This window comes from Ammospiza caudacuta, chromosome 5 (assembly GCF_027887145.1).
Source record: "Ammospiza caudacuta isolate bAmmCau1 chromosome 5, bAmmCau1.pri, whole genome shotgun sequence".
Taxonomy (NCBI): domain Eukaryota; kingdom Metazoa; phylum Chordata; class Aves; order Passeriformes; family Passerellidae; genus Ammospiza; species Ammospiza caudacuta.
The window spans coordinates 64,696,300-64,710,687 of NC_080597.1; the positions used below are offsets into that span (position 1 = coordinate 64,696,300).

Below are 14,388 nucleotides of genomic sequence, written 5' to 3' on the forward strand. Positions count from 1 at the left end.
TTGGTAAATTAGAGTGAACTGAAAGCTACAAAGAACTAAGAATCCTCAGATCACTACATCAGAAGCAGCCAAACTAACAAATCAGGATGAAAAGTGTTCCATCCCCACTCCCTCATCCCACCAAGCAAAAAGAAGTATCAGAATGAAACCTTCAAAACAAAGGAAACTTTAGGACACTAACAACAGGCCACTGCTCTAACCATTTTATAATCAGTTAAACAGTTAGGAGCTTTATATTATCCACCCACAAAAAAGCGTTACTTTTAGTGAAATGGAATGAATGCCAAAATAGATGTTATCAATTACACAGAAGTAATTGAAGTTTTACTCAGCTCTGAAGTGTACTCAATTGAAGTCACATTTTCCATTTGAACATTCACCATATAATCTAATGATGGTGCCACATCATATGGAAACACAGAAGTTACCTAACTAACAATGGTTTTCTGTTTTCAAAGAAAAAACAAGCATGAAAATGTAACTTTGAAACTAATTAAGTGTTCACTAGTCCTATATGCAATTTCACTTTTACATAAAGGACTAGACAAAGATTTAAAGTTTGTCCTAAAATATATATATCTAAACATAGACACCAGGCAATTAGTAGCTTTTTCCTAGGGTGATACATATGGTGCTACCATAAAGAAAGTGTATGGGAAAATGTAAATGCACTTTTAACAGCTTTATTCTTCCCACAATTCCTACTCTTCAATTTTGAAAAACAATACAAGTTCTCCTGTGAATGTTCTATATAAGCACAGTATATTACATAAAAAGATCAGGAGAAGATTCCATATACCAGCTATCATTTCTTGAAAGCATGACACAAAACACAGATCAAAAATCACTCTCAAATGAGAAAGTTTAAATTATTTCTGAGCATCTTGTGTCAGTACCTGATTATTAGAAATGGACAGCCTGAGGGGAGAGAGCTTCCTCTGTTTATTATCTGCAATTTTCATTTTGGTGGTTGCTCCTTCACAATCCAATGTGATGTTCTGATTTTGAGTCTCTTTTTCTCTCGAAACATCTTTCTCTTTCTTTCCCTTTTTCCTTCTAGTTTCATATCCAGTATTGATGTTTTCTGTAGGCTCGGAACGTCTGAGAACTGGACACTCAGGATTTTCTTTGAGGCAAGCACAATCCACTTTGTATTTACTGTAAGTAATTAAATGCAAGAAGGCATATTTGATTAGGCTGTACAGCAATGAGACCCTTCAATACTAAATCACTGATATTTCACATTAAACATTAAATTGCTCAGATTATCAGGAATCTCATGGAAAAGGAGATTCCTAAGTAAATGAAATGCTACTGTAACTCAAAAACCTTATCTACAGGTTAATCCTTTAGCTCTGCCACACAGAATTCTTTTAAATTCAAGTTAGTATTCTGCTTGAAGGCCAAAAGACATCTAAAACCTGAGCATAATCCTAAGAGGAAATATAACCAACATAAAACAGATGCATGAAGTTAGACAGTTCATTTTATATGCAAAAATGGCAGACACAATTTACAGCACGAGCACACCAAACTCAGTGTCACTTAGCACAATTTTAAGCTCCACTTGAATAAACAGGAAATTCAAACCTGTTCAACTGAAACAGGCTGTCACTGGTACTAAACACAACTACTACGTATTTTTAGAAGGAGTATGTCTACAACTCTGAACAGTGCCCAGTATCTTGAGATAGTGTGAACCCGTGCTGATTAGCACACGCGCTCTGTGGTCACACAGCAAAGGCAGGTCTGCACAGCACTGCATCCAAGCTGGCTGAAGAGCAGGCCACAGAATGCAGTAATAAAAATACACAACTCTGCCCACACACACTGTTCATTGTAAATACAGTGCCTAAGGAGCTTTGTGTTATTAAAACATGCAAGAGAGTAAATGATGCAAAACCAAAGTCATTCTGAATTGCAAAGTAACTTACTGAGCACTAGAGGTATTTTAGAACAGTATTCTCAAATACTTACCAATTTCCATAATCAAAATCAAATGCTATGGTAATCTCTGCTCCCTTTGGAATGTTATGGATGGAGTAAATATAAAGATGAATTGTTCCATCTTCAATTACATGCCTCACCTGTAATCAAGAGAATGTTATTATATTATCATGAATTACTTTCAAGTTCTTGTATAAAAAGTGTAGGGATTGCTCAGATTATCAGGAATCTCATGGAAAAGGAGATTCCTAAGTAAATGAAACCTAGTTTAACTTTCTAAAGGTGCTCACCTCTGCATTTGGTGTACATGAACGCCTGATAAATCGAGCCTCATTTCCAAAAGTTCTTGCATCAACACACATTTCTAGCCCATGGAATTTGGAGTAAAACAAAACAAATGGGTACGGCCTGAAAAACACACAAGAAAATTGGGAATTTCATTAATTTTTCAAGATGATAAACAGTGCTTATTCTCCTTATTAGTCAGCTTTGTAACATGATGCTTGGTACAATACACCAAATTTGGAGGCTAATCTAAGAATGACATGTTCAAGCTTCATGATTTTAGCAGATATATTCCCCACATATATTCTCAGAATACCTCAAGATGGAGTTACAGCCCTGTATCATCTGCATAGGATCCACAGGGAGAACATTAACAGAGCAAGCACTAGACATGGAAGACACACTGTTAAAGTTTTTCAAATTTCTTAAACTTTTTTTATGACAGGCCCTAAAATGAAACTCAGAAATTTATAAGCCACATAGAACAGTTTTTTTAAAAAGTAAGACCACCACATCCCTGCCTAACACCTGCAGCATCACTAGCACCAACCCTCCTGAAGGAAAGGGGCCTCCAAATACTTTATAAAGTCATACTTTAAATTCTGCTATTCCAAGTTCCAAGGAACCTTGTATCTTTACTGAGCAAAAGCTCCATCTCCTTCAAGAGGCATTCTGCAAATTTCTGAGGAGGTGTGTTCATGCAGTTAGTGGCAGCATCAAAACCAACCCACAGGAAGAAGGAAGCAGCCACACACTGCTCAGTAAACTAACTAGAGAACTCTAGCAGTAAAACAGCCCCAAGCTGACCTGTGTCCAATTTCATTCTCAGCCTTGTGGACTTAAAATCCATTTCTCTCATAAAGGATAAAGCCTTTACCATTAATATAGTCATTATTCTATGATGGCAGAACCTGTCTATTTCCTGGTTTAAGGTGAACAACTACCCAGCCGAGCATGCAAGAATTCTATAATTAGGAAGGAACAAAAAAGAGAAAACTAGCTCCTGAATAAATCTGTAAGGATATCCAGAAGAGAAGGGGACAGAAAAGGTTCCAGAGTTGTCATTACTTTTAATCACACAAAGTAAAATACAAGACACTGCTGGTAACTAAGATCCACTTGTACTTGAAGCAACAGTTTGGCAAGCATCATTTTAACAATCACTTGACTGAAACATAAAGAATGAACAAACCTTTTAAAGAAATATCCATTAGCTTCAAATTGTTCTCTCAGCATGAACTTTCCTCTGTATTCAATAATAAGTGCATCAGGAGGCAAGTCTTTGGCAGCCTTTAAAATTTTCTTGTTTTTTTGCACATAACTCTGTAAAGACACAGATTCATTTATAAATTTTTACTTTCTACCATTTTTCCATTAATAGCATATTATATTTTCACAACTATTTAACAATTTTATATGAACTAAAAAAGCCCCTTCTTTTTGTAATTAAACCTCCAACTGAACTGACCAAGCTGTCTTGCTCACCTAGCAATGCCACTAGTTATCAATTTAGACACAAGGAATGCTTTGGCCTTAGCTCTCCAGGACATGGCTAAAAACCAACATATTCATGTTTTTACAATTCAAGTACTATAGCCTTTAGTGCACTTAACTCTCACCATGACTAGGATGAACTGCTGCATTGTTCTGCACAACACTTTCAAAAAGCTACAATTCCTTTGAACAAAACAAAACATGCAGACATTCACAACTCATTAAAGAAAAATCAAAACAGGGAATAATGTAATAATTGAAAAAAAAAAAAAGAATCCTGACAGAGTTTCCAAATTAATTTTCATATTTTTAGATGGAAGGATGGCTTTAATTAAAAACCAATACATACCCTGGCAATTAGTGAACTCACACCTCTCATAACTGCCATCACCAATGAAAAAGGAAGTAGCCTCTATGTAGGCAAAAGGCTCTGTAAGTAGGGATAATCCTCTAAGGAGGGTGTCCCATATGCCATGATGGTCTTTGAGAAAAAGAAGCAAAGATGCTTCCATTAATCTGCTACAGTAACTACTCCTCCAGATTTCTGCTACAAAATACTAAGTTTTTTACATGGCTCTGATTTTAAGTGTGTAAGTAACTGGTAAGTTACTGATAAATAAGGCTAGAAAAAAGCACTGCACAACTTCCTCATTAACTAGAAATTACAGGATGAGTCAAAAAAGAATCACTATCAGAAATACCACCCATGAACATCCAGAACACCTACCACACCTTAAGAAAAATGTTGACAATAACATCATGATACACATAGTAGGGGGAAAAAAATAAATTCAGTTCCATTGGTTCTTTCTACTCTAACAACTCCAGGTATCTCTCAGAGAGAAACAGCAGCAAAGCTGACTAAAGCTATGTGTCAAGAGACAGTCTAAGGGCAACCCAATATTCAGGCTGAAACGAACACCTCAGCTACTTTTTAGGATAAATGATATGCAAATGTAAACATAACCAGGGTGGTACAGAATGTATAAAAATCTGAAAAATATGTTAAAATTCTGATGCTCAAATCTGGTGAGACAAGGAACAAAAAGTGAATGCGAAGTCCCTTTTTTGTGTTTTCTCCTGTGGCTTTTTTTATTGTTTTGGTTTGGGGTTTTTTGGTTGCTTGGGGTTTCTTTAAGGCATCTAATGTCATGTACAAACACATCATGCAGTAACACAACAAGGCACAGCTCATTACCTCTACTGGAGGTTTGAAAATCAGATTGCTGGTGCTGACTGCTTTTTTGTCATTTCCATTGCCTAATCTGAGAGCTATTTTTTGTGCCTCCCTCTGGACACCTTCACTGTATTGGTTATTATTTGCTTCTTCATAGCGATCCATCCATGCCTTGATTTTAGTTTCCCATCCAAAGTTCGAACTGTCAGTAGGATCAATCTCTGGAGCTGAGCCCTAAAAATTGAAGTAAGTCACCAGATATTAGAAGGCAAGATATTAAAAGAAAAATTCTGTAACAAGACACAAAATGATGGGCAAAGGTATGCCACTGATTTACAGGCTGGGTTTCTTTAGCAAGTCTAGTATAAAACTTTGTATTACTTAAAAACATTGAGATAAATTCAGTCCCATTACATTTGTCCTTTCAAGAATTTTATTATTTAGTAAGTATCACCCAAGTTCAGGAATGCTTTCCCTCCTCAACAGTGATTCCTGCTCTTAGTGGGATGAGAATGGAGAGTGACATTGTTTCCTCCCACAACTGCACTGCATCACGAATTTAAGTGCAGGAGTTGGAGGGTCAGGTCTCCCTGCCCACTCAACTTTTGTGAACATATGCAAATACAGAGAACTCCAGCTTTTATCCTGTAATACACAGACTTTATATTCATTCTCCTTTCAACTTCAAAGATCATGCTGTATCTTTTCTTCTGCTGCATAACTTACTAAACTTCATTAATCGTACACCTGCTACATTAAGGTTGTGACTCTAATGCTACAGGCTTTACACATCAAATTTTTCCCTCCTTATCTGCTCCTCACTATACAATTTCCTTCTGTAGTGCTTCAGATCCTTTCACTTTTAAAGAAAGTGCCATTGTACCTCCAGACCTCACAAGCAGCAGCCAGGCTGCAGCCAACCAAAGCTCCTTACGGACAGCAGCAGCCAGCCAACGCTCCCTTTTCTATCCACCTGAGCAGAGACACTATTAAACATTAATAAAACACAAGTAGTTCAGCAATTCAATTGACCTGGTTACATTTCTTTTGTGCATGAAGAAAACCATACACACAAACAGCATTTCAAAGGTGTGATGCTAAGACAGCCATGAAAAAACAATGGAACCTTACAAGCACCATATTAAAAAAACCCCACAAAATTAGAGACTTTTCTTCCCCAATCCATCTTCACTGTTTCCCAAGGCACATCTTAGACATTTGAAGCATAAATTGCATCCCACTTGTTTTTATATATTCCAAGTATGAATGAACTATGGAAATACCTAGTTCTCACACCATGCACATTTTTATATCACAGAAAATTTAAAGACTGCTGTAACATTTAAATCTTACAAAGCAGACATCCCAACACAATTCCCTCAGACTATGCCAGTACCAGTGATTAAAATCCTGCCAGATATACAGGAGTCCCACCAGGTGTAGATGGAGGTTTGACAGAGCAGAACCACTAACTTAGCTTTCAAATTCAGTACAGCTACTTCATTACTTTGCTGCTAAACAGTTATGAAAAGCTGGAGCCACTAAATTTAAATGAAACGTTCACTCAATTTTACTCCCTTGCATAGCACACATGAGCCCCAATTAATCCACTGGCTCTTGAAATAAAAATTTGCACTAATTATTTCAGTTAATTTCAGAGGGCAGAGATGTAGTGCTCATGCCTTAATTTAAAATCACTATGATGCATATGTAATATATTAGCTACCAAGAGAGAACAGTTCTTAGTGTACAGCCCCAATTATATTCCTGATGCTTATTATTTAAGTAACATACAGTTAAGGTACGAAACAAAACCCAAACAAAATCACATTACCTTTACTCTTGAAGACTTCCTGGATCCTTCTCGAAACGCCTGGAATAAAATTAAGATATTCATATTCACTGGAGGAAATACAAAATCTCTTAAGGAATTGAAAAGCTATTAATGAACAACTTTTTAATTAAACACGAAAGATGAAAAGAAAAGAACAAACTATGCTGAAATCTCAAGAAGGTAAGAGGTTATGTCTCACAAAATGTATTTTAAAAGCATTCAGCATTCCTAACTAAGTGCACAGTAGTCAGGTACCTCTACCTTCCTCTCACATTACAACTTGATTCTCCAGAAATTCAGAATCCAAGCTAAAATATCAGAGGTAACAGAGGAATACATGGCAATTGATTTGTATTGAGAATTATTCAATCAAAAGGAAACATTTTACTAAAGATAGCAAAAAAGACATCAATAACTTATTCTGACTTTGAAGTTTTAAAAAACAAAATTCTCATCCAAGCCAAGGAAAGTAACCATGAAAACCACTTGTTCAGGAAGTTTCATGTACTTTACTTCCTCACATATGTTTTGTCTTCACATATATAGTTTGTACATCTGCAGCTAAACAGCATAATGTCATTATTTTTTTACTCTAGTTTAGCAGCTAGCTTTCTTACAGCACACTTCTACACAATTTCTACTCAAATAAATGGACAACCAATGGCAAACATTTCTGTACTTAAAACCACCACAAATGAAGACTTCCAAGGAATTCTTCTTTGGGTAACCCAAAGCTTGTTCTGCACCACCTCTAACTATTTCAAATGGTCCAGTAAATGCAATTCCTGTGGGGAGATTCTGCCTCCTTTATAAAACTGAACATGCCCAGGCAGGATATATTAACTTGAAATAAGGAGAAGTCGTGGGGGTCAGGCACCCAGGAAGACACTAATTTACTGCAGAGTAATATATTTCAAGCTAAACCCAGGTAGTAAAATAGCCTGATTTTTAAATCAGTGTCTCTTGGTAAGAAATGTCACATAGCTATAAATTATAACACAAAGTAATAAGAGAAATTACATTCACTTACTTTTTTACATTTTGCTATGTTCTGTTCTTTCTCTCCACTTTTTTTCCTCTTCTTATCATTGACTTTTGTAACTCTTGTAGCAGTTAAAGTAATTGTCGTTGGTGTGTGTTGATAAGCCGTATACAGTTCCACAGGAACCTCATCACCACTCTCTGTTGCACTGGTGTCCCCATCTTGAAAACAAAGAACACTCTAAATAATCAAGTACTGCAGAAAGAACACTAGAACACTCACTAGTTACTCTACATCTGTTTCCAAAATACAAAAATTCATAATGACAAATGCTCCAAGAACTCATATGCAAAATTCACCAACAGTTGCAACAGCATGAAAATGAAGGACCAATGAGAAACTGGTAATTAAGACAGGTTTGTAATGCAAGGTAAGAAAAAGTTACCAGATTAAATTCCATTCTTTGAATGGAATTAAAGACCATATTCCATTTTAAACAAAATTAGAACTAGAACAAAAAAGGTAAAAAAATCTGTTAACACATTTACTTATATATAGCTTTTACTTGTAATACAGCATTTGGATTCTCTCAGATGACTGAATTCTGGAAGGGATTAAAATTAATGACTGGCCAGCATTTCTTGTGAAGCTCTATTAATTAATCACATGTCATAGTCATAATCAACTATTTCAGCTGCAATTTGCACTGTCAAGTGCCTTTTTCAGGGTTAATACGTCAATTTAGCCAAAAGCCTTTTGTACTCAAAATCCCCTAACAGTAACATTCTGCTGCTCAGGAAGAGAAAAGAGATGATCAGACATAAACTGACAGATACTTTTTCTCTGTGCTGTGCTCTCACAGACCTAAAGGCCAAAGCCTGAAATCTAGCATACATCAGCATTTATGTCAGACAAACACATATCCTGACCTGAAACAGGATTACCCTAGTTCTGTCAAGATGAAAGGCTGTGAAGGATGGGGAGGATTGGAAGAGAGATGATGCACACAGATAAGAGACTGTTGTTTGCATGTGCTCAGTACAGGCTTCTCAGATTTTAGCAGCTTTTCCAAATATTCTGCATTCAGTAAATACACTTCACACTAAGCAAAACTTTCTCACACACCACAGAAGCAGGCTTTACAAATACTTAATATGAGAGCAGAGAAAACATTCCTTCTGCTCTCAGAAGGATGTTGCTTTAATCAGTGCACTCAGCAGTCCTAATTCTCAAAACCCTCTTTACTAAATAAAGAACTCCAGCTACTCTGGTTACTCTGGATTTTTCCTGCTCACAACATTCCTTAACAGGATTCTTCTGTGCATAGCAAACAATCTCATCTTAGCATCATGGTTATTCTTTTGAACACCTTATCAGGCACATAATTGTATTTCATAAGCTAGGAATTTATGATGTTTACTGAATTTGTTAACATCTCTGCTGAGAATATTGTCTAAATGAGCATAAAAAGCACAAGGAAAGAAGAAACGTCTAATCAAAGAAGAATAAATAGCAGAATAACCAATGCCTGGGAAACAGAAACTTAAAATTGTCAGTGTCTGCAGTCCATACACTAGTGCCTACAGAATCATGACATCACAGCCACACACCTCTCCCCTTGCCCCAAACCCCACAAAACACTGTTTTCCTTAGGGAAGCAACATTTCAGTATTGCTGTCTGCACTGTGCTCTAACTTACTGTAAAAAATAATTACCTCAGCTGAACATGTAATTACATGGAGTTGTTTTGAGACACTCCTCTCTAACCTACATAACCTGCTTTCACTTTGAAGAGCCTTGGTAAAGCATACTAAGGGGAGATCTTGAGCTTGCAGTCAGAAGCAAAGACACAAACTCTCCAAATTTCACAAGTTCTGGGCCCAGATTAATTTACCCATAAGCAGCAAGTGATCTTGACAGCAGCAATTTCAAGGCCAAACAGCTTGAAGCAACATCCTTGTTTATGTTATACATCAAGATATCTCATCTTAAAAAAAAAACCATCAAAAAACCCAAAAGCCCAAAACAAACAGCAAAGCCCAAAACATCCAGTATAAAACTGAGGGAGTATTGGCTTGACAAAGGTGCTCAGTTCACTGAACCATAGTCAGAAATCCACTGCACACTGAGCTGCACCAGAACTGGACTTTTATACCAGAAAAACAAAATCAACACCATCTCATACAACCACAGGGCCCAGAAGAATGGGCTAAGAACATTGCCAGGAAAAGGATGATGTGGTTACACATAAAAGCTTAACACACAAAATTTTCTATCATGTGAAATGTTCAATTAAAAGCTCTTTTCTTGGAGCAAACTAACTGATCTACTACTTTCTCCCCACTGTTAGCTGTGTTTCATCCAAAGGTTAAATCAGTAACTCTTTAGAAATCTTTACAACAAAGACATTTTACTCTAAAGAATTCTCATATTTAAGTGAAAAGCTCTATATATACAGACTTATTCATTAAAGAGCAAATTATGCAGTCCTATCTTTTATCAAACACCTGTAAATTACTAATAATTAAGTTAAAAGTAACATTCTGCTTCTGTTGAGTATCTAAAACATTGAAAAGATCCATTCAAATTGATGGCCACCAAAAGCCACTTTTGCTTTTCCTACTTGAAATCATCTGTGAAAACTGCCCATTTTACTAATGTCTCACACAGGTCTCAGTTTTTACTCAAAATCACTGAGTCCAACCAAACTGTACAGCAGTCAACACAAAATATATTCACCCAAGCTAAATGGAAATCAAGAGGTGTAAACACAGACATTCAAGTTATGTATTATAAATCACAGTAATCAATACTGCACTTTGATCACATTTTAGATTAAAGAGAACCAGAATTTGTCTTTCTTTTCAACTGTTTTGATACTTTGGCTTAACATTTAGTATTTCCTTTCCTACTGAATTCATGTAACAGATTTAGAACACTGATCAAGACTGAGGAGGGTTAAACACTAACTTCAAAGGAAGATCTCATCAGCTCCTCCTAAGATTTTTAATCTCTCTTCCCTTAAATTTACCAGTAAATGACCAGATAGTGTGCCTGCAAATCCCAAGAGATTAAATAGCTCAGATCATCAACTTCCCCTATTTGTTATGAAAATTCAAGTCCAACCTCACAGTAATATCAGAGCAGTCAGTGAACTCATCAACTCAAAATGAATTATAAATCTACTTGTTCTACTATTTCAACAGAATCAACAAAAATAATTTTAAATTCCAAAAATTTTCACAATTTAAATTTGATTGACCTAGTAGGGCAAGGAAAACTGTATAAATTAAGCTTGGTTTTGTTAAAATGAAAACAGACAAGACAAAAAATGACCCTGGTTTTGTAAGTAGGTCATTAACACCTTTAAAGGACTTTAGACAACTTAGTAGCAGACAACACCATGTGTCAACTGCACCAAGAAGCACAGTTGTGCCACACACCCCTCAGACTTTCTGAAGCCAGATGACATGGGAAGCAGGACCATATTTACATGGTAATTTTAAAAGAAATCTTAAAATACACACACACACTCCACTACTTCAGAGACATGATCTGGAAGTAAAACACGTTACATTTAGGGGATGACCTCCTCCCAGGTTATTACTTTTGTAATAGAGCTTGAAAGTACCAGCTGTCAACCAAGAATTCTACAACACGCTTTGGTAATGGCCAGACAGAACTCCTGACAATTTAGGCCAGGTGAGTTTTGAAATCCTGTTCAAGATTTCAAAGTTCAAGAACTACTTGCATAAAATACCCAGACTGAAATGGGTACTTGCACTACATGCCACCTTGGTTATCAAAGGCAAAAACCCCTCAAAACATCATTATTACCTACATCATATTGACTTGGTTTAACAACTTTTCCCATTGTCCAAAAAACTCCAGAGCCATACCAAAACACCCAATCTACATCCAACATATAAGAATTAGGATTTCTCCCTGAAACTTTTTTCCAGAATGAAAGAAGACTTAGAAATCCTCTCTCATTCCAAGAGAAGAAACTTAAAGCTTTTCCACATTTTTTTTCAGCACCTTAGTTAAAGGAGTTGCAGTTATTATAAAAGCAACATTGCTTATTAAGAAACTTGATCACTATTGAACAGATTGAATTATTCCACACTGCTATAAAAAACCCACAGTGCTGAAAACCATTAATAAAACAGGTGGAGCTACAACAATTCTAATACTATGTTATCTTGGTAAAATACAATCAAGTAAAAGGCATTGATTTACTGAACCTTATATGCTGAAGGCTCTCAAAACTGTAGGAACCATGTATGTGCTCTGAAGTCTTTATAAATAAATTTCTACTTATTTTATCACCTTTACTAAGAAAAGAGCTTTACATTTTACTCACCTGACATATTTTCCCGTTTCCTTCGTTGCAACAGCACTGCTCTTTCTTTATCTAAACTCCTGAAATTAGAAAATAAATCAGCACATTTAAGTATTAAAACACACCTCTGGCATTTCCCATTGACTATTACAGAACAAACAGTAAAGTAACTATATGTTCAGATACTTGGAAAAATACCAGTTGTGCACTGTTCCATTCTGTTTCAGAGTTCAAAATCAACCAAACTACTCACCTGGGTTGGCAACGTTCACACAGATATATGTCAGGAATATGCTGTCTGTCAATTCCCATGCAGTCAATGTGCTGCCAGACACTATGAAAAGATCAAAACAAAATCCCTACTTTAAAGAACAATTAAAAAAATTGCATGCACAATACATAGAGAAGGTAAGCTGCTCTTTTTTTTTTTTCATTGTCATCTTTACTCAGATTCAATACAGCTTAAAACTACATCTCAATCACTATCTCTGCCACCACTCTGCTAGCTGACTCATTTTCTCTCTTGGAAATTTTTCTCCAACATCAGAAAACAAATGGTAAATTATCACAACAGAGAACAAGATAGAGACAAATACCCTCAGTAACAAGACTTATGTTTTACATAGCAACAAGAGGTTTGGTTTTAAACAAAAGGATTCAATTCCCTTTTAGAAAAGGGTACGTAAAATATTTCTATCTAGAGAAATATACACTAAGAAACAGTTTTATTTCCTTATATATTTTAAGAGAAAAATAAATACACATTTTTATACACCCAGTTATAAACTGGTAGTACTGCTGCACAGCAAAGAAAGAGCTTTAACTTCTTCCCAGAGTCAGGGAAGAGACTGCTTGCTAGACTGAAGTCTAACCTAAACCAGTAGTTTATACTCAGCCCTACACTGCTAGAAGGATGAGGGACACAAAAAGAGTTATCTTCCCACTTGGAAAGAGTTGTGGTAAATTCAGCTCCTCACAGAGAATCTCTTCTTCAAAGGAGAAAGACTCTACCTAACTGGTGACTGCCTACAACTCCACTGCTGGAAGAACATCTTAATACATTTCAAAAGAATGAGCAAGATTATCAGAATTTAGGACCATGAGAAATTACTAACAAGCTTATTACATAAGCAGAGAGAAGAATGGAGCTCAAATTAATATTATAAGTAGCTATAACTATTGTTTTATAATACACAAAGATCTAACAAATCCAGCAGTATTCATTAACCAAATTTAAAAAGACAGGCTAATAGAGCAGAAACATAACATTTGTTTTCTCCTGTTAAGTGTATCAGCTCTAAAAACTTATATTCTTATTTTTCCAATTCCAAGTATTCAAAAGCAATCTCTTACTATACTGCGATCAAGTAGGTGCTTAAGCATAAACTCAGAAGTCTAAAATATTTAACTTCAGCTTCTCCACTAAGAACCTAGGTTAGTGTTTTCATACTTATTAACCAAATCCTTTGAAAAATGAAGAGTAATCAGAAAGATCATGCACGGAGAAATCAATACTCAAGAAGTTTCTTTCACATTATTTTGCATCCTTCAAGTTCTTTGATTTACATTTACATAATTCACCAAGATGCCTTATTAGTACATGCACATTAAGTAATGCCTGGGTCTTCATTTTACTCTACTAACAAATAACTTGGGACAGAGTACCACAGACATCCTTTTTAGAGGGGAAAAAAGGTGTACCCTTATTAAGCAGCAATGCACAAGCAAAGGCATGACCGAATTAATGAGTAGCCAAGAATGACCAGAATTAAATTATAAAATAATCGCTGGCCTTAACTGACTATGTTGCCTATTAGAAAAACACACAACCTTCAAGCACTTTTTTGATGGAGGAAATTTTTTGTGACTCATCATAACTAAAACACCATTTAGTTACATTCACTTTCAGTGCAGCCTTAAGTAATTTTTACTTTTAAAGTTATTTTAATATGCATTACCTGCATTTGTCACAACAGATCATATATCCATCATCATGTGTAAAGCCACAAATGCATCTGGTAATATCTGTTCCATAGCTTCCATCCTCTGACGTACTGATGGTAGTAGCACTGGAGGTTTCATCAAAGTTGGGAGTGGTAAATATGCCTACTTCATTCTTGCTTATAAGCACTGATGGAGGAGGAGAAGCTGGAGGCGTTGGAGGAGGCCGAGCACCATAGTTATGGTCCTGGAATTTTGTGAAAAGGTAATTTATTGTAAATGCTTATACACTGATGGCTATTCAAGCAAGGAACTTCAGGCTTCTTAATTTTCTAGTAAAAGGTTAAGATTTTGTATTTTTATATCCAATTTTATATATTTAAAAT

General features: G+C 35.8%; 1 protein-coding gene across 1 annotated transcript in view; it reads right to left on the minus strand.

The window, feature by feature from the left end:
• Positions 1-14,388, minus strand: part of KMT2E (lysine methyltransferase 2E (inactive)) — a 55,160-nt gene that overhangs the window by 15,693 nt on the left and 25,079 nt on the right. Inside the window, 10 exon segments of the mRNA XM_058804699.1 lie at positions 897-1,158; positions 1,978-2,087; positions 2,238-2,355; positions 3,425-3,555; positions 4,925-5,137; positions 6,738-6,776; positions 7,768-7,940; positions 12,083-12,141; positions 12,315-12,395; positions 14,020-14,249. Of these exon segments, the coding sequence (XP_058660682.1) occupies positions 897-1,158; positions 1,978-2,087; positions 2,238-2,355; positions 3,425-3,555; positions 4,925-5,137; positions 6,738-6,776; positions 7,768-7,940; positions 12,083-12,141; positions 12,315-12,395; positions 14,020-14,249 (1,416 nt within the window).